At 45.6% G+C, this 20,396-nt stretch overlaps 1 protein-coding gene across 4 annotated transcripts in view; it reads left to right on the plus strand.

Annotated features, from left to right (window-relative positions):
- The window catches only part of LOC112074514 (ubiquitin carboxyl-terminal hydrolase CYLD), a 30,046-nt gene extending 11,488 nt beyond the window's left edge, over nucleotides 1-18,558 (plus strand). For 2 of the 4 annotated variants that reach the window (XM_024141677.2, XM_024141676.2), the window contains exons 4-19: nucleotides 397-640; nucleotides 1,614-1,922; nucleotides 3,209-3,314; nucleotides 7,935-8,036; nucleotides 8,597-8,713; nucleotides 10,128-10,537; nucleotides 10,791-10,956; nucleotides 11,132-11,273; nucleotides 11,454-11,576; nucleotides 11,746-11,837; nucleotides 11,936-12,002; nucleotides 12,181-12,313; nucleotides 15,100-15,208; nucleotides 15,368-15,486; nucleotides 16,193-16,409; nucleotides 16,698-18,558. In XM_024141677.2, the coding sequence (XP_023997445.1) occupies nucleotides 397-640; nucleotides 1,614-1,922; nucleotides 3,209-3,314; nucleotides 7,935-8,036; nucleotides 8,597-8,713; nucleotides 10,128-10,537; nucleotides 10,791-10,956; nucleotides 11,132-11,273; nucleotides 11,454-11,576; nucleotides 11,746-11,837; nucleotides 11,936-12,002; nucleotides 12,181-12,313; nucleotides 15,100-15,208; nucleotides 15,368-15,486; nucleotides 16,193-16,409; nucleotides 16,698-16,882 (2,641 nt within the window). In that variant the 3' untranslated portion in view covers nucleotides 16,883-18,558. The remainder of the gene's footprint in view (nucleotides 1-396; nucleotides 641-1,613; nucleotides 1,923-3,208; nucleotides 3,315-7,934; nucleotides 8,037-8,596; nucleotides 8,714-10,127; nucleotides 10,538-10,790; nucleotides 10,957-11,131; nucleotides 11,274-11,453; nucleotides 11,577-11,745; nucleotides 11,838-11,935; nucleotides 12,003-12,180; nucleotides 12,314-15,099; nucleotides 15,209-15,367; nucleotides 15,487-16,192; nucleotides 16,410-16,697) is intronic. The other 2 variants (XM_024141678.2, XM_024141679.2) reach the window with 2 other exon arrangements.
- Nucleotides 18,559-20,396: the final 1,838 nt, after the last annotated feature.

The raw sequence follows: 20,396 nt of genomic DNA on the forward strand, positions 1-20,396 counted from the left end.
TTGTGGCCTACCACTTCGCAGCTGAGCTGTTGTTGCTCCTAGACGTTTCCACTTCACAATAACAACACTTACAGTTGATTGGGGCAGGGCAGAAATTTGACTAATTGATATGTTGGAAAGGTGGCATCCTTTGACTTCAGTAAGGCCATTCTACTGCCAATGTTTGTCTATGGGGATTATATGGCTCTGTGCTTGATTTTATACACATGTCAGCAACGGGTTTAGCTGAAATAGCAGCATCCACTAATTTGAAGGGGTGTCCACATACTTTTGTACCTATAGTGTATTGATATATTGACATGTTTTTGTAACTTTCAAATTTTCTTGTGTTTTCCTCTGGGATTCAAATGTACATGTTGTTGTGTGTTTGATTTGCAATCAATTCATTCAATTCAGGGACGTCCTGGAGCTGGATGAGAAGCTAGCTGAGCTGCTGTTCCCCATCACCAACTGTGAGGAGCGCTATGCCCTGCTGTGCAACAAGCCCCGGCTAGAGCGGGCCAGAGACATCGACTGTGGCTCCAAGGTGCGCGTGCAGCTGCGTTCGGGGGATGAACCTTTGCCTGGGGTAGTCCGATTTAAAGGATCTCTTCTCCCAGACAGGGCTCTCTCCGGGGTCTGGTTTGGAGTGGAGCTGCTGGTGAGAAACCTCATCTTTACTSTTCTTTTAAAATGCACTTTGTAAGCAATTGACCCTCAGTTACGTATATAGAATAACTTTATTTGTCACAGAGGGAACTTCAGTTATGTGTGATATCGCCTGTAATTTGATTTTTGTGAAATGTTCCCTGAGGATTTCATAACAGTTAAGCTAGTAAGTGGACTCTCTCATGCCGTAGCCTACGTTCTGTAAAGATGCAGTTAAATAGCGGGCTACAAATGCTTGTTTATTGGAGCACAATGTTGTAGGCTGGGTGAGTGGGTGAAGGAGCCGGACGAGAGGCTGACCCTTGCTCACTATAAAGGGTTTAGCACATTATTGGGTTTCAGATCAGCGTCTTGATTGAATGCCAGACTTGTATCACGATTGAGAATACTAACCACACATTTACAGTCAACAATGTTTACTTATCTTGATCATATAAACATAAATTGAATGATGCCAATACTGAAAAGCCTTACATGGCACACAAGAAGAAGTGCAGTGTTGCAGTGTATAGGATCATGTAACTACACCCTCTAACTGTCCATTATCCCTGTGTAAGATTATTCAGTTCGGTGCCTGCCGGCTACTCTCTGCAATGAAACATTTTGAGTATGCTGTTATGCCCTCCGCACTATCGATCTGAAACCCTCATCATCCCAGATGTATGATGATCACTTCCCTGTTCCCTCCCCTGTGGAATGCCTAATAGGCAGGTTACTGTAGCTGAGCTCACCTCATTGTAATGACAGCTCATGCCTCTTGTATCAGCTCAGCCTAGTGCTAGGCTTTTCCTGTGATGGTTAGTGTAAGGGTTACTGAAGAGGTTTTAAGGGTCAGGGAAATTCTTTGGCATTACTGTGTGAAGGATTAGGGGAAGGATTAGCGTGTCTGAGTAAGCCACATGCGACTGGCACTCACAGGTTATCCCACGTGTAACATACTGTATGTAACCTATGCCTCTACTTAGGAGGAGGGCAGAGGCCAGGGCTTCACAGAGGGCTCCTACCAGGGCCGACAGCTGTTCCGCTGTGAGGATGAGTGCGGGGTGTTCGTGGCCCTGGACAAGCTGGAGCTGTGGGATGACGAGGAAGAGGAGCTGGGAGAGCTAGAGGTGGATCACGTCACCCTGGTGGAGGAGGAGATGGATTTCCATCAGCTGGAGATCAACTCCAGGGTCCTGGTCCAGACCAGAGAGGGACCGGAGAGAGGAACCATCATCTTCTGTGACCTGCTGCCTGGGAACGAGAGCCTGGGGTACTATGTGGGAGTAGACATGGTAAGGCTTGAGACGCTGGTCCCATACTGGGGCCTTACTGAGTGGGACCTCTTCAACCTGCTCCTGTCTGCTGTAGAATGGCGGACTGGCAATGTAAATACTGTCAGAATGGAGGTTACCTTCTCCTCTGCTGTTAACACTAGGTAAACATATATAATAATGCTGTATTTATAGAACATGGCTAACAATTTGTAAATTACATCTCAATTTAGGTAAAAGGCTAGTTCAAGTAGCCCCTGTAATGTTGTTTGTATGATTTGATTGTCTATCCAGAAAAGCAAAGATAATTCATAATGTTTATTTAGCCAGCTGCTGGTGTCAATGTTGCCAATGTAATCAGATGGCATAGCAGTTAAGGAAAGGGAACATGCATAATGACAGAGGCATTTGACTGCAGGTTGTTAGTAGCAGCAGCAGTGAGCCTACTCGGTCTACTCTGGCCTGGGACACACACAAAGGGCAGTAGTCATGCGGGGAGCTGGGGAGTGAGGTAAAGTTGCAGTCTGCGTCCCCAATGGCACCCTATTCCCTATGCAGTGAACTACTTTTGACTAGAGGCCAATGGGCCCAAATGTAGTGCACTAAATAGGCAATAGGGTGCCATAGGGGACGCAGCTACAGCACTGGGCTGTATGACCAGTAGCATGGCACAGGGCCAGCGGGTTGGCCCGGCAGCCGAGGAAAGGAGAGGAGAGTCCACTGCTCCATCCACTCTGCTCCAGCCTCGCCCAGCATACAGGGAACATCAACAACACTCTGACACGCCATATACAAAACAGCTTAGCATTAGGTGATATTTGTGTAACGTTTTTGTTCATTTGGATCTATTTTTGCCAACAATGGGGCCAACCTTCCAAGAGTACATAGATTAGTGTGGTGGAGTGGAGCAACCAGTACTGGAGAACTTTGACCCTGCTTCCTGGGGATTGGAATAAGCACCCCTCTGTTTTGAGACGCGGGGAGGTACATTTTGAGAAATGAGAGAGGGAAGGTTAAGAGGGGTGTTGAAGTTCAAGTGCAGACAGAGGACCATTACTGGGTGGAGGAGGTAGTTGACTGGATAGAGAAGAGCAGACAGAGGACCATTACTGGGTGGAGGAGGTAGTTGACTGGAGAGAGAAGAGCAGACAGAGGACCATTACTGGGTGGAGGAGGTAGTTGACTGGATAGAGAAGTGCTATCGTAGTGATGACAGGACTGCTGCTGAGACTGGGACTGTAAGTRCAGGTTGTAGGAGATGAGGAACGCCCGCAGCAGTAATCGGTTGCTGTCTCCGCCTCTTCCAGGACAATCCTATTGGGGACTGGGATGGTGTTATCGACGGGAAGCTGCTATGTAATTTTGCCAGTCTGGAACACACCCGTCTAGTGCCCATCTGTGACGTAATGCCAGGTGAGTCCAGCGGTCCGGTAAGTTCTATTCTCGTTTTTTTCCTCACATCAAATGTATATGTTATTTCATTTAAGCAATTTCACCAAGTGAAATCTATATATTTTTCAATATTCTCTCCTTATCTATGAATGAATACTGAAGAAGCTTCAGGTATTGCCCTAGTAGCCATTAGGTCAGTCCGGCAGTTATGAGTGTAGCTTTTGTGGTGGGGTGCTGAAGTACCACAGAGTGTTATTTTGTTAGTTTGTTTTGCTGGCATGCAGTAGCAGTACACAGTAGCAGTAACAGTAGCAAGAGAACAGCAGCAGCAACAGCGCAGCAGCAGTAACACCATCGGCAACAGTACACAGCAGCACGGGCAGTTGGCATACAGCAGCAGGCATGCCAGAGTAACAGCAGCAAGGCAGCTAGCAGGATAGCAACAGCAGCAGCAGGGTGGACAGCAGCAGTAAGTTAACAGCAGCCAGCAGCAGCTATAAACAGCAGCAGCATGATTACGAGCCAGCAGCAGCAGTTAGCTAACAACGGAGCAGCAAGAAAACAGCACGCGTAGTAACAACAGAACCAGAGACAGAGATTCAGCAGCAGCAGTAGTAATGCAGGCAGCAGTAGTACAGCGTATATGCAACAGCAGACCAGAAGCAGATCACCGTACTCCATCACTGCAGGCAGGCAGGCCAAGACGAGCAGCAGTGTTATCCTACAGCAGAGTACGTCAGCAGTCAGCAGCAGTAACGAGAGGCAGTAACAGCTAGCAGACCAGCAGCAGCAGCGTCAGTAACAGCATGCAGAGCGTAGCGTGAACAAGCAGCAGCAGCAGAGTAACAGCAGCAGTTAGTAACGTACATAGCAGCAGCAGCAGTAGTACCAGCAGCAGCATAACCGAGAAGTAAAGCACGAGCTAAGGCAGTAGCAGCATAATCAGACAGCGAGCTAGCATGCAGCAGTAAAACAGCAGCAGCCATATACGCAGCAGCAGCAGTAACAGCAGCAGCGAGCGCCAGCAGCAGCAGCAGCAAGTAGGTACAGACAGCAGAGCAGCAGTCAGAGCAGCTATAACAGAGCAGCAGTAGAACAGCAGCGTAGTAACAGCAGCAGTAGTAACAGCAAGGTAGTAACAGACTAGACAGCAGCAGCCTAGTAACAGAGCAGCAGCAGTAACAGCAGCAGCAGCAGTAGTAACGCAGCAGCAGGCGGCAGTAGTAACAACGGCAGCAGCAGCAAGGCAGTAGTAGTAACAGCAGCAGTAAGTAGTAACAGGCAGCGAGCAGTAAGTAAAGCAGCAGCAGTAGTCAGCAGCAGCAGTAGTACAGCAGCAGCAGTAGTAAAGCAGCAGTAGTAGTACAGCAGCAGTAGTAAGTAACAGCAGCTATAGTAAGTAACAGCAGCAGTAGTAGTACAGCAGCAAGCAGTAGTAACAAGCAGGGCAGTAGTAACAGAGCAGTAGTAACAGCAGCAGTAGTAAAGCAGCAGCAGTAGTAGTAACCGGCAGCAGCAGCAGTAGTAGTAAACAGCAGCAGCACAGTAGTATAACTAGCACACAGCAGCAGCAGTAGTAGTAACAGCAGCAGGCAGTAGTAACACAGCAAGCAGCAGCAGTAGTAACAGCAGCAGCAGCCAGCCAAAAGCCAGCCAAGCAGCAGCAGCCACACATAGTAACAGCAGCAGCAGCCGCAGTAGTAAGGCAGCAGTCAGTAAGGAGCAGAGCGTGCAGCAAGCAGCAGCAGTAGTAACAGCAGCAGTATCAGACAGCCAGTAGTTAAAGCAGCAGGTAAGTAACGCAAGCAAGCAGTAGTAACAGCAGCAGCTAGTAACAGCAGCAGTAGAGTACAGCAAGCAAAGGCCAGAGTAAGAGTAGGCAAGCAGCAGCAGTAAGTAACAGCAGCAGCAGTATAAGCAGGCAGCAGTAGTAACAGCAGCAGCAGTAGTAACAGCAGCAGCAAGTAGTAACAGCAGCAGACAGCAGTAGTAAACGAGCAGCAGCAAGCAGCACCAGCAAGTAACAGCAGCAGCAGCAGCAGTAACAGCATGCAGCAGCAAGTAACAGCAGCAGCAGCAGTAGTAACAGCAGCAAGCAGTGTACAGCAGCCAGCGACAGTAGTTAACAGCAGCAGCAGCAGTAGTGAAAAGCAGGCACAGCAGCAAGTAGTAAAGCAGCAGCAGTAGTAACAGCAGCAGCAGCAGCAGTAGTGAAGAGCAGCAGCACAGCAGTAGTAACAGCAGCAGCAGCAGCAGTAGTAACAGCAGCAGCCAGCACAGTAGTAATCAGCAGCAGTAGTAAAGCAGCAGCAGAGTAAGAGGCATAGTCAGCAGCAGCAGTAGTAACAGCAGCAGCAGTAGTAACAGCAGGCAGCAGTAGTAAAGCAAGCAGCAGTACGTAACGCAAGCAGCAGTAGTAACAAGCAGCAGGCAGCAGTAGTATAAGAGCAGCAAGCAGCAGCGTAGTTAACCAGCAGCAGCAGCAGTAGACACAAGCAGCAGCGTAGTACAGCAGCAGCAGCAGTAGTAGTAACAGCAGCAGCAGTAGTAGTAACAGCATCGCAGCCAGTAGTAGTAACAGCATGCAGGCATAGTAAAGCGCAGTAGTAGTAAAGCAGCAGCAGTAGTCAGCAGCAGCAGTAGTAACAGCACAGCAGTAGTAACAGCGAGAGCAGTAGTAAAACGCAGCAGAGTGTAGTAGACAGCAGCAGTAAGTAACAGCAGCAGTAGTAAAGCAGCAGCAGTAGTAACAGAGCAGCAAGTAAACAGCAGCAGCAGTAGTAGTAACAGCAGCGAGTAGTAGCAGCAGCAGCAGCAGCAGCAGCAGTGTAGTAACAGCAGCAAGTCAGCAGCAGCAGTAGTACGTAACAGCAGCAGTAGAAGTACAGCAGCAGTAGTAGTAACAGCAGCAAGCAGTAAGTAACAGCAGCAGCACGCAAGCAGATGTAGTAACAGCGCAGCAGTAGTAACAGCAGCAGTAGTAACAGCAGGCAGTAGTACAGCAGCACAGCAGCAGTAGATACAAGCACGCTAGTAACGAGCAAGCAGCAGTAGTAACAGCAAGCAGTACAGCGGTAGTAGAAGCAGCAGTAGTAACAGCAGTGCAGTATACAGCACAGTAGTAAAGCAGCAACAGTAGAAAGAGTATAACAGCCAGCAGTTGTACAGTCAGCGCAGCGCAGCGCAGTAGTATAAAGCAGCAGCGAGTAACAGCAGCAGCAGCAGCAGCAGCAGCAGTAGTAAACGCCAGCAGCAGCATTGAACAGCAGCGCAAGCAGTGTAACAAGCAGCAGCAGATAGTAACGCAGCAGCAAAGCAGAGCAGTAGTAACAGCAGCAGCAGCAGTAGTAAAGCACAGCAGGCAGCAGTAATAACAGCAAGCACGCAGTAGTACAGCAGAGCTAGTAAGACAGCAGCAGGCCAGAGTAACAGCAGAGCAGCAGTATAGAGCAGCAGCAGGTACGCAGCAGAGTAACAGCAGCATCAGGCAGGAGTAACAGCAAGCAGCAGCAGGAGTACAGGCAGCAGCAGCAAAGGAGTAAAGCAGCAGAGCCCACAGTACGCAAGCAGCTAACAGTACGTAGCAGTAAACAGTAGCAGTAGAGTCAGCAACAGTAGCAGTAGCAGTAGCAGCAACAGTAGCAGTAGCATGCAGTACAGCAACAAGCAACAGTAAGCATTAACAGCAGCAGTAACAGTAGCAAGTCAGCAGTAACAGTAGCAGTGCACAGTAACAGCCAAGCAGTAACAGGCACAGTAGCAGTAACAGCAACAGTAGGCAGTAGCAGTAGCGTAACAGTACAGTGAGCAGTAGCAGCAGTAACAGCACAGTAGCAGTAGAGTAGCAGTAGCAGCAGTAACAGCAACAGTAGCTGTAACAGTAGGCAGTAACAACAGCAGTAACAGCCAACAGCACACAGTAGCAGTAACACGTAGCAGTAACAGCAAAGTCCAGTAACAGCAAGCGCAGCAAAGCAGAGGCTCTTTTGTTTGATGGCTCTGCTTGTTTTTTGAAAGTCAAGTGAGATGCTGCTCCTCTTCAGCCTTGGGTTCTCGCCATTTGTTTTTATTGATTTGTTTTGTGTTTCAATGTCTGACTCTGAACCCCAAAAATGGTTTCAGATGCTTTGACTTCTTGTCCTTCTGGACATACTTGAAGCGTGTGTGTGTTTGTGGGGGGAAGGGGGCGTATATTTTGTTAATGCATTTTCTGTTTGAAAAGCTTTGCTCTCCTGAAAAGTAGACTGATATGTTCACCTGTACTTGAAGTCTATGGTATTGAGTGAAAGTATGCTTTTTCACTTTGCATGCAGTACTGAGTAAATTAACTGAGTAATTATTTGCTATTTTGCACAATTATAAAAGCCCTTCCACTGCTTTACCAGGCTCACAGCCACCAATCATTATTAGGCCTATTTCCTGTGTAGCAGGCCTGTACTTTGTAATGGTGCTATGATGGGGGGTGTATATATATATACTATTATATATATATATATATATATATTATATATATATATATTATATAGTATATCTGCCAGCACCTACAACAAGACACCGGCTGTGCACTGTAGGGTTTTAGCACGGGGGATGGGGTATATCAGTGTTGTTCCACACTTGTTATACTGGACTGTTTGTTTGCAGAGTACTCCATGCAGGACCAGAGGCTGCAGAAGCACAGTTTTACCCCCAGAGGCAGCAGCAGTGACAAGTCCTCCTCTGGCCAAAGCAAACCAAAGAGCAAAGGTACTGCTGCTGGCTTAAAGTGCATGTACTAGCTAACACTATAACACTTTAACATGGTGTTAGTGTGCTGATGTTAGTGTGCTGATATTGGTTGAGGGTTCTGTCATTGGAATGTTGAGGGAAATCATATCAATGAGGCATGATGACTCAATTTTGGAAAATATAAATTTTACCAGATAACATCTGTGTGAATGGCCAATTTGGATTCCAGAGYTGATGTGAATGGTGTGGAGTGGTGAGAGTTACCGAAMCTTTGTGTTCCTTGCATGGCTACTGACCTTCTCAGTGTGCTGACGATCTGCCTCCCGTTCCCTCTCTCTATGCCTTTCTCTCGCCCTCCTCTCCCCACCTATCCCGCTGTCATTAAAGAACGCCTCATAATAATGGCTGCATTGGAGTAAATGGAATGGTATGAAAAACATGGTTTTCATGGGTTGGATACCATTCCATTCACTCCATTCCAGCCATTATTATGAGCTGTTCTCTCCCCAGCAGCCTCCACTGTAGCAAACACATACCTGCTTCTTTTCTGTTTCTCTGTTGACTTGTGTTATCTCCAGGCTTAGGTCTTCAGTGTGGGAGTAGAAGCAAGTCAGAGTTTTATTATACTTTAAATGGCAGCTCTGTTGACCACCCAGTCCAGGCCAAATCCAAAAGCACATGGTACATTGATGAAGGTAAAGCCCCAGCAAGATACAGTACTGAGACTCCCATCTGTCTTGATAGCAGGGTCCCGTTAATGCATGGTTGTTCTACAGTATTCATTTACCAATCAGTGAACAAATAAAGAATGCGTTTGATCTTTAACTTGATTAAAAAAGCTTTCTATCAAGACTAGGGCTGTGACGATACCAGTATCTAGATACTTTTTCCATGGCAAAAATAAAAACATGAAGCAGATCACTCTTTTGGTCCTTTTTAAAATACCTGCTGTATGTAAAATAGTGTGTTCTATAGTTTGGAAAATAAATACATGTGTCCGGATGACAACATAATGAGGATTATTTTTCTAAAGAAGTTAAATCCGCTTTGTGTTTTGTTTCCTTGCCACSATACTAATGAGTATCGTGATACTGGTTTTGTCCCGGCCCTGATCAAGACCCTTCACTGAGAGTCCTCTATCTATTCATTCCCATTAACTGTGAGGTCCACCTGCATGGTGTAATTGCTGTGGCATGGTCTTTATCAAATCACAAAAAGGCTTTTAATAATGTCTTGCATTTTTTCTCCCTCAGAATAATTAAATTAGGTAAAGTACTGTACTTTATTCTTGATAGTTTCCTGTAAGCATTAGTGAAAGCCTTCAGTACTGGGTTTAAGTGAGGACATGTAGATATGTTTCATGGGGGATAGTGTGGGGTAGTTTAGGTAGGTAGTTTACGTGGGGTCAAAGATCATGTTCCTTACAGCATGGTGGTGATGAATGGATAATTACACAAGTGAAACCAAGGGATTAAAAATCATTGAGTCATGTAAAGCCTGTGTGTAAAGTTATGGAGCTATCAGTGGACTCTAGGGTGAGGAAGACCCAGTGGAGATGACTCCTCTATGTCGTAGGAATGAGAGAAATCCTGTCACAGCTGTTTCCTCTGTTCTGTTTCATCACCTCTGTTTTGTTTTTCATCACTGCCTTCTTACCCATATGTTCAGGTCCATTATATTCATATTTGATGGTGTATTGTATTTTCCATTGGTGACGTGATGATCTTGTGACTCACCCATCTCTTCTGGATTATTCTGTGGCTGTCTCCATGTGGAGGCATTTAGATTTTCTCAGCACATTCTCACAGTGACACAAATATTACATTTTTCAACTCTCATGGGAGGTTGTCACACAAGGTACATTTTGTGGTTATGTTTACAGTGAATGTAAAAATGTGTATACACTTTATAGTGAAAGTGTTTATAAGTCAACTTTACATTTGGTTTGCTAATGCTGATATGAAGCTGTGACACCACCTCCACACTCCCTATTCACAACTTTGGCAAAAAAGTCAAATTAATATCTGATGAGTCCACAATGATAGAAGATCTCTGTCAGTGTAATGTCTGCTGCAGTGAAAATTGATTGTCTGTTGTTTTCCTCTGCAGTCGGAGAGGACCCTGCCAAGTCCCTCACAGACACGCCCCCTGACTTCAATGAAGCCMCACCTCCTACCAGGGCCCCGCCCTCTGCTTCCTTGTCCAATGACAACAAGTTCCACTCCCTGCCCTTCAGCCTGAGCCGTAAGACAGGGCCCAATGGCAGCATGAGCCATGGACCCCTCTCCCTCTCCGTGCAGTCAGTGATGGGAGAGCAGATGCAGATGCCAGAGCCCCCGTCCCCTACCCCTCCCTCTCCGCGGCCCCCCTCACCCCCCAGCTCTCGCGGGGGTGGGGGTGTGCCTGGTCTGGAGGTGGGGTCCCTGGTGGAGGTGAAAGAGAACCCGCCCCTGTGTGGGGTTATCCGCTGGGTGGGGCTGCCCCCGGGACTACCAGAGCCACTGGCTGGCCTGGAGCTGGTGAGAGATCATTACACTGACTGGAAGGATTGTCTCTTTGTAGCCTCTGAGACCTGKCTGTTTTGTCTTATGTTTATCCCAATAACATTGTCACAACAAGTGTACTAAGGATTTAAGGAGAACTTCAGAGAAACCAATTTTTTTTTCATAGAATTGTAGAATCATCCAAATCCAGTATCATTACTAGCTATATGTTTGGTGTAATAGCATACAGCTAACTGCACTCTGGCCTTGTCTGGTTCTTCTCTCTCAGGAGGAGGAGTGTGTTGGCTGTACAGACGGCACCTTTCAAGGTACCCGCTACTTCAGCTGCGCGCCCAAGAAGGCCCTGTTTGTGAAGCTGAAATGCTGCCGGCCTGACTCCCGTTTCCCCTCCCTACACCACTCCTCCAACCCCATAGAGAGATGCAACTCTATTGGTGAGTCACTGGTGTCACCTGTCAGTCCTATGCTGAATTACAAATTGACCGCTAGCCCCTATCCTAGGTACTTCCTAGGATTGGACAGGTAAAGGCAATACATGGACATTTCCACCCAGCTAAGCAGTCCTGCCCAGGATTGTCAACTTAAACTTCACTGTTTGTGTCTGTCCAGCTTTCGGCGGTTATCTGAGTGAGGTGGTGCATGAGAACACTCCTCCACGCACTGAGAATGACGGTCTAGACATCATGGTGGGCAAGAAGAAAGGTATCCAGGGACACTACAACTCCTGCTACCTGGACTCCACACTCTTCTGGTGAGGACATATTCCTTGCGTGTATTATTATAGAGTTCTTAACCTCCTCATTCCTATGTCACTGTAGTTAAAGGCCCAGTGTAGTCAAAAATGTGATTTTCCATTTTTATATATATATATTATGACCAGTCAAAAGTATGGACACACCTTTTTCCTCTTTCCCTCCTTTCCCCCCTTTAGCCTGTTTTCCTTCAGCTCAGTCCTGGACACAGTTCTGTTGAGGCCGAGGTCCAAGACTGACGTAGAGTATTACCGAGAGACACAGGAGCTGCTACGCACAGAGATAGTCAACCCCCTGCGCATGTAAGTAGGAAACTGCTCTTCGTGTTTTGTTCAGACACATTCATTCAGTATAATGTCATGTGGCAAACCAATGCTTAACATGTCATTTATAAGCACGTTCATTCGTTTTCTAGACCCAGCCAAGTATCATAACTGAGATTTGTCTTGTCTATTTTATTTGTCTTGGTAGACATGGCTATGTGTGTGCCACTAAAGTGATGAAGCTCAGAAGGATACTGGAGAAGGTAGAAGCTGCCTCAGGGTTCACGTCTGAAGAAAAAGGTGTCCAATGCCTTTATCAAAATATTAAAGTGTTGGGGTTTTGTTATACATGTCATGAACTTGTTCTAAGTGTTATAAACTCAATTGTCACCTAACAGATCCTGAGGAGTTCCTCAATATTTTGTTCCATCACATATTGAGGGTGGACCCCTTACTCAAGCTGAGGTCAGTCTACATTAAACATACTCCTCAACATATCATCTTGTTATTGCTTTTCTAAACTATTTCTGCTAATAATATATATACATTTAAGAATATTTAGACATAAATCTAATCTGAGCTCAAATGAGTATGATTTCTAATGTAATACACATGATATCCTGTTTGTGTCTGTCGTATCTAGATCGGCAGGTCAGAAGGTTCAGGACTGTTACTTCTACCAGATCTTCATGGATAAGAAGGACAAAGTGGGCGTGCCAACCAGCCAGCAGCTCATAGAGTGGTCCTTCATCAACAGTGACCTCAAATTTGCTGAGGTGACCTGTCTGTCTGTATGTCTTTCTGGCTGGCTGACTGTCTGTCAGTGGTTGTGTTGCTCAGGGGTGAATCATTTGCTGATTGCAATCAAGAAGCAATTCATTCTAGGAGCATGAAGGGAGAGTCAACTTGACTATCAATTCTAATGATTAGCTGAGTTAATCAATGAAAGGCTGAGGTACTATGGGAAATTGGCAGGATTAGTAGCTTGTAGAGAACACACAGTTCTCTTTTGGAGAATTTAAGTGGGATGTTTGCTCTGCTGTCACCAATCAAGTGCTTTATATTCAGGATTTGTTTGTTATTTAACGGCTGTTCCTCAGTAAGGTAAGATGGCGCCGACAGATATGGCAGCTCTGCTCCTAGCTCCAAAGCAACTTTGCTGTATTTAGATTTTTTGTATGTCATTTATTACGTTATTAGCCCAGAATTTTTGGGGTGTTATTACATACAGCCATAATAACTTTTGGATATCAGAACGGCGGTAACTCGCCAGCATTATGACCAGGAATACGACTTTCCCGAATTGGATGTTCGTACCCCCCAGGGCAATTGAACTTATTCCAGAGCCTGCTCCAAAACACCGCTGGCGGAGAAGAGGTATTCAGAGTGGAATTCTAGTCCRACTCAGGAGGCGTGCAYACCATCCACTGCTTATATTACTCGCTAATGCTCAGTCTCTGGATAATAAAGTAGATGAGCTCAGGGCAAAAATGAAAGCGCGAACCACCGCATTTAACCATGGTAAAGTGACTTGGAATATGGCCGAATACAAACAGTGTAGTTATTCCCTCCATAAGGCAATCAAACAGGCAAAACATCAGTACAGAGACAAAGTGGAGTCGCAATTCAACGGCTCAGACACGAGATGTATGTGGCAGGGTCTACAGACAATCACGGACTACACTGTCTTGCTTCCGGACAAGCTAAACACCTTCGCCTGCTTTGAGGATAACACAGTGCCACCGACGTGGCCCGCTACCAAGGACTGTGGGCTCTCGTTCTCCGTGGGCAACATGAATACGACATTTAAGCGTGTTAACCCTCGCAAGGCTGCCCAGACGGCATCCCAAGCCGCGTCCTCAGCGCAGACCAGTTTGCTGGAGTGTTTACGGACATTCAATCTCTTCCTATCCCAGTCTGCTGTCCCCACATGCTTGAAGATGTCCACCATTGTTCCTGTACCCAAGAAAGCAAAGGTAACTGAACTAAATGACTGTCATCATGAAGTGCTTCGAGAGGCTAGTTAAGGATCATATCACCTCTACCCTCACCCTAGACCCACTTCAATTTGCTTACCGCCCCAATAGATCCACAGACGATGCAATCGACATCACACTGCTCACTGCCCTATCCCATCTAGACAAGCGGGATACCTACGTAAGAATGCTGTTCATTGACTATAGCTCAGCATTCAAAACCATAGTACCCTCCAAGCTCATCATTAAGCTCGGGGCCCTGGGTCTGAACCCCGCCCTGTGCAAATGGGTCCTGGACTTCCTGATGTACTGCCCCAGGTGGTGAAGGTAGGAAACAACACCTCCACTTCGCTGATCCTCAACACAGAGGCCCCACAAGGGTGCGTGCTAAGCCCCTTCCTGTACTCCCTGATCACCGATGATTGCGTGGCCACGCACTCTTCCAACTCAATCATGAAGTTTTCAGACGACACAACAGTAGGCCTGATTACCAACAATGACGAGACAGCTTACAGGGAGGAGGTGAGGGCCCTGAGAGAGTGGTGCCAGGAAAATAACCTCACTCAACGTAAAAAAAACAACAGCGCAACAGCTTCTCTTCAACCTCAGGAGGCTGAAGAAATTTGGCTTGGCCCCTAAAACCCTCACAAACTTTCAGATGCACAATTGAGAGCATCCTGTCGGGCTGTATCATCGCCTGGTACTGCCACTGCACCGCCCTCAACCGCAAGGCTCTCCAAAGGGTGGTGCGGTCTGCCCAACGCCTCACCGGGGGCAAACTACCTGCCCTCCAGGACACCTACAGCACCCGATATCACAGGAATACCAAAAATATCATCAAGGGCATAAACCACCTGTTCACACGGCTATCATCCGGAAGGCGAGGTCAGTACAGGTGCATCAACGCTGGGACCGAGAGACTGAAACAACTTCTATCTCAAGGCCATCAGACTGATAAATAAACATCACTAGCTGTCTTACACCTGGTTACGCAACCCTGCACCTTAGAGGTTCCTAAGTGGCGCAGCGGTCTAAGGCACTGCATCTCAGTGCTAGAAGCTTCACTACAGATCTCGGTTCGATTCCAGGCTGTATCACAACTGGCCGTGATTGGGAGTCCCATAGGGCGGCACGCAATTGGCCCAGCGTCGTTAGGGTTTGGCCGGGGTAGGCCGTCATTGTAAATAAGAATTTCTTCTTGACTGACTTGCCTAGTTAAATAAAGGTTAAATAAATACAATTAAAAGATGCTGCTGCCCTATATACTGTACATAGACTTTGAATCACTGGCCACTTTAATAATGGAACACTAGTTTAATAATGTTTACATACTACTTTACTCATCTCATACTGTATTCTATTCTACTTTATTTTAGTCAATGCCACTACCACATTGCTCGATCTAATATTTAGATATTTCTTAATTCCATTCTTTTACTTTTAGATTGTTGTGAATTGTTAGATACTACAGCACTGTTGGAGCTAGGAACACAAGCATTTTGCTACACCCAATAACATCTGCTAAATATGTGTATGTGACCAATAAAATTTGATTTGGTGACTTCATGCGTCTTCTCTCTGTTCAGGCTCCTTCCTGCCTTATCATCCAGATGCCTCGCTTTGGGAAGGACTTCAAGATGTTCAACAAGATCTTCCCCTCACTAGAGTTAGACATCACAGACTTACTTGAAGACAGTGCGTAAAACTTTATTTTATTTGAATATGGTTGTAGTTGGATTATCATTATTGAATGTGATAACTGTTTTCCATATCAGAAATCTACTGTTCTCGATTGACATATGGTTGTGTGTGGGTGTGTAATAGTCAACCCTCAACCCTGTGCTTCTCTCTCAGCTCCCAGGGAGTGTCGAATCTGCGGGGGTCTGGCTCTGTATGAATGCAGGGAGTGCTACGAGGATGGTGACATCACTGCCGGGAAGATAAAACAGTTCTGTGAAAAGTGCAATACACAGGTAACAGAGGGTGCCATTCCACCAACATAGAAACTAAGGGGATCTCATCAGGGACTCATCAGGGACTAGTTGTAAAGCAGTGTAGTTCCAGTACAATCCACKTGGGGGCGACAAGTCCTAAGGAATGACTGAGTTTCTAAGTTGTATTATATACTGGGTGGTTTGAGCCCTGAATGCTGATTGGCTGACAGACGTGAAATATCAGACCGTATACCACGAGTATGACAAAACATTTATTTTTACTGCTCTAATTACGTTGGTAATCAGTTTATAATAGCAATAAGGCACCTCAGGGGTTTGTGATATATGACCAATATACCATGGGCTGTATCCAGCCACTCCGCGTTGCGTCGTGCATAAGAACAGCCATTAGCCGTGGTATATTGGCCATATACAACACCCCCTTGTGCCTTATTGCTTAAATAACTTATAGATGAAGACAAAATATTTACCTTGAACTTTGAGGCACATTTGTGAATATTTTTGCCAAACTCAGTGAATATGTGTAATTAGATTTTTTTTAAACTAATGAATTGTGAAACTTGTCATTCTCCAGTTTATTCTTTACTCTGTAGTTGCCATCGATCTGTGAGAACTGTTATTAGACCGATTTATAACTAGTGCATAGAAATACTTACAAAATCCCCAAGAAATAGGTAAATACTTATTTCCAACAATTATGTCATACGTGTATGTGTTCTCTCAGGTTCACCTCCACCCGAGGAGGAAGGCCCATCGCCACGGCAAGTTGTCCGTCCCCAAGGAACTGCAGGAGGGTGTGTGGCGGCAGGGTAGCTACCCTCGCCAGCGGATGGAGCTGTTCGCCGTGCTCTGCATCGAGACCAGTCACTACGTGGCCTTCGTCAAGTACGGCCACCAAGACTCTGCATGGCTCTTCTTCGACAGTATGGCCGACCGCGACGGTATGGGGAGAAAAATCTTCAGGAGTTATTGGATAATTTTTCGTTTTTTATTGTTGTGGGGGAAGCAGTATTTTGAATCATTTACAAAGTTATTATGAACTGTCAAACCAGCTATTTTTATGATATTGTCTCATTGTTCATAATTATGAGTAGATATTCAGCTCAATAGTAAATATTTTGGATTAATTCACACACAGAAATTATGTTACATAGAAATATAACTAGAACACTTGCCATTGCTTTAATACCACAGATCTGAGTGCTCTGTCTGTGTTTGTTGTTCCACAGGAGGGCAGAATGGCTTCAACATCCCCCAGGTGTCTCCATGTCCGGAGGTGGGGGCCTATCTGAAGATGACCCCTGAGGAGCTGCACGCCCTGGACCCCAAGAGCATCCAGGGCCAGGCCCGCCGTCTGCTGTGTGACGCCTACATGTGCATGTACCAGAGCCCCACCATGAGCCTGTACAAGTAGAGCCCCCGGGGCAAGAGACTCCCAGACAGACAGACGGGAGAGCTGCAGTCCAGAGCTCTCTCCCTGTGTCCCCACCACCTCCTCAATGCCTGCCCCTGTCTCCTCAGTCTACTCTGCCCAAAGTGAAGAGACCTTAAAAGAGAAAAGCTTATTTGCACTGTGCATTTGTTGAAGTGTTGTTCTTCTTGTTTTCCCTCTGTGGTGAACAACAAAACAAGCTGATCTTGACGTCAGTAGCTTCCCTGTGCCTCGTAGCTGAGTGGTGGGGGACGGCGGTCGATGGAGACACGAGAAGCCCGCTGAATATTATTCTCTTCCTGTGGAGAGGAAGAGGAGAGAGAGAGAGAGAGAGAGAGAGAGAGAGAGAGAGAGAGAGGGGGACGGCATGCTCTCCTCAGCTGACCAAACATGCGAAACAAAAACAAGCCATGTTAATGGAAGGACAGAGGCCACCTCATTTACCTAAAGCAGGGGGAGTCCTGCTTTTCTTAATCAGTGTAAGAGATTGGAGCGCTCCATAATTCAACTCATAGTGGAAATAATGCCATGTTCAAAACCCTCAACCAACTATGTATACTGTTTAAACAGCGTGTCTTAAGACATCCTTAGTTAGTACCATGATCCATTATGTCAGATGTGTACCACCACCAACAGTATATTTGTGTCAACCGAATATAGCATTAGGATCAACCAGAATACTTTGGGTGGCATATTTCCCTATTATACCCTGTAGATTTCATGAAAGTGTGTGTGTTCCAAATGGATATATGGTAAAGGCGGCTGTATGACAGTTCTCCGTGCAGTCAGAGGACAGGTCAGGTACTCTAAAGCCTGGCAGGTGTTTTTGAATTAACAGTTTGTGGAAAAATTCAACTGAAATTTTCTATTTAGATTTTTCTGTTTTGTATGTCTCAAAGCGTTGTGTGTCAGAAAACAAAATTATTTCATGTCTAAACTTTTAACTGCACTCAAAACAGCAAAACCCCTGCTTGCCATTTGTCATTTTCAATACTTATCTATCTGATGAGACAATAGTATATGCCTTTTGTGTCTTTTTCATACATTTGTGACAGTTAACTCCCCAACCGTGGATCAAAATCAAGTAACTTTAAAATACAGTATATTCCTAATTTATATTTTAATCTGAATATATTTACATTCTCGTATTTTTATTTTTTGAAGGAAATTTAAAAAAATATATTAAATATAAGCTATCTGGAACTCCTCCTCCCATCTCTCACCAGATATTGAAGTGAGTTCTTGTGATTCATGCCGTCCCATTAATACTACTGAATGTTACCACCAGTGGCATGCTGGGTAGTGTAGTTTAATGTCATGATGTAGGCCTGATTTGGGAGGTTCTATGCTGGTTTCCTGATGATTACAACCTCCACAAAGCCCCATTGTGATTGTTTTCCCAGGGACCCTCAAAGGGGACATTATTACTGTGTGTGCTTGTTTCTGCACTGCTGAAGTTTAATGTTCGTCACAGACAGACAGGAGGACTTTCTTTACTCCACGGGAGCCTGTGAGTCTCTGATATGGATATCTATGAACATTTGACTTGTGCATCTATCTGTAAAGTATAAAACGTATATAACGGATGGAAATGAATGTCAATGCTGTTCTCGTAAATGTTAACAAAATTAAAACCCCCGTTTTGAAAGGTATGAAAAGTGTTTATTTGTGTGTTGGAGATGTTTGCCATGTGCCTGGCAGTTTGCTTTGTTTTGTGCATCTGAGTATGCGTGCATTGGGGTACGCTTGTYGTGTAGTTTGATGACAACTCTGGTGTCTGTGTCCTCACCTGTCACAGAGGTGCAGGTCTCATTAGCATGGTGCCTCTGCAGGGGCTCAGCACAGCGGGGATTCTGCTCTGGTCGATGCGTTTGTCAGAGAGACGGGGTGCAGATGGGACTAACCTCCCCGTGGGCAGAGACACAGCAGCTGGACACTGGTCCGACAGGGAGTTCGAGGCCAAGACAGCACATTTAACACAAGGTTCTATTTTCTTCTCTTTATCACCTCAAACTAGTCTACTGGAAAAGGCAGAAGTACTTTACATGTTTTAAACATATCTCTGATCAATCATTGTTAAAATGGGGAAAAGGGTATGCTTTTTGAGTTAGTCATAACTCACTGGGCACAGACATCAATTCAATGTTTATTCCACGTGGTTCAATGGTATTTTATTGAAATGGTGTGGAAACAACGTTGATTCACCCAGTGTGTGCCCAGCGGGTGCATGGCTACATTTCCAGCTTAGTGAGTGACTTGCAGTGCCTGTCTGAGGGCTGCAGCATTTCAAGCGCTTGAGAAAAGTCTCATCTGCGTTTCAGCAGTTGACAATGTGTGAGCAAGTGGGTTTATGCCTTTAGTCATAGGATTATTACAATATGGGCCCCAGTTTAGGCCTCTTTAAAACAAGTCAATCATCTGCTGTCCAGGAAATAAATACAAATTAGGTGCAATATTCTTAACAATAAAGAATGACAGATCTGTTTTAAGATGGCAGTTTGTTTGACCACTTGTGTGACTGGCTTTTCATTGTTATTATCCCCGTGGCCTATATGTTGGGATTGAGTTCCATATACCCTATGACCCAATTCCCCAGACACTTAGCAACAAAGAGAAATCAGCCTATATTATACATGCATTTCCCCCACAGGAACCCTCTTACACACCTTACACCCATTTAGTTTTTAGTCAAACTTGAAACCAGCTTAGCAAGCTGACTTCAGAAGTGCCAGATAAGTATTTGTCAACACAACAGCTGGCGCCACAATGCCCTCTTGTATCTTAATGCCACAGCATATGCCAGCCGCTCGTAGCGTGTGATAATTTAGCTGGGACTGGTACTTCAGGAGCAGATGGGCTCAAGTATTGTTATTCTCACTCCAGCTCAGAGGCCCTGGGGGAGAATGCAAAATAAAATCAAAGCAGATGGACCTTGCTGGGCTGTTTATGATAAACAGCCAGTGGCCCTCCAACACCGCTGGGTTGGGGCTGCTGGGAAAGGGGCAGGGTCTACAACCTATATTCTCTCCACTGGACAGGAACAAATATTACACTGGTGGATTGGGCCTCTGGAAAGACCTAGAACTTACTTAGCCTGGAAAACACAGAATATTGCTTTTACTACTGTGCTGTTTAGGTGAAGTGAAGCAAAGCGATATTCATTGCGGATCCCAGGCTATATTCTTCTCCAACCCCTGTCTACTTATGGTACGGTCACACACAACAGAAGCCCAGACAGACACTCTCAGGATCACTTTCTCACTTTTATTTTGGTGTTGTGTTTGAAGTATTTTTTTTTATGTCTGAATTTCCTGTTCTTTCTCACTCATAATAGTCAGTCCCGAGTTAAAATATGGGACTATTTTKTTWTTTTTTTTTATACTTTCCCAAGATTGGCTGATGTTGTTCTTGGTATTCTCCCATCTACTCCATGGACGGGACCTTGAAAAAGACATGGGCGGTATGGTTTTTATTGTAAACAGCCTCCCATCACATC

Source organism: Salvelinus sp. IW2-2015, unplaced genomic scaffold (genome assembly GCF_002910315.2).
Source record: "Salvelinus sp. IW2-2015 unplaced genomic scaffold, ASM291031v2 Un_scaffold2666, whole genome shotgun sequence".
In the NCBI taxonomy this organism is placed as follows: domain Eukaryota; kingdom Metazoa; phylum Chordata; class Actinopteri; order Salmoniformes; family Salmonidae; genus Salvelinus; species Salvelinus sp. IW2-2015.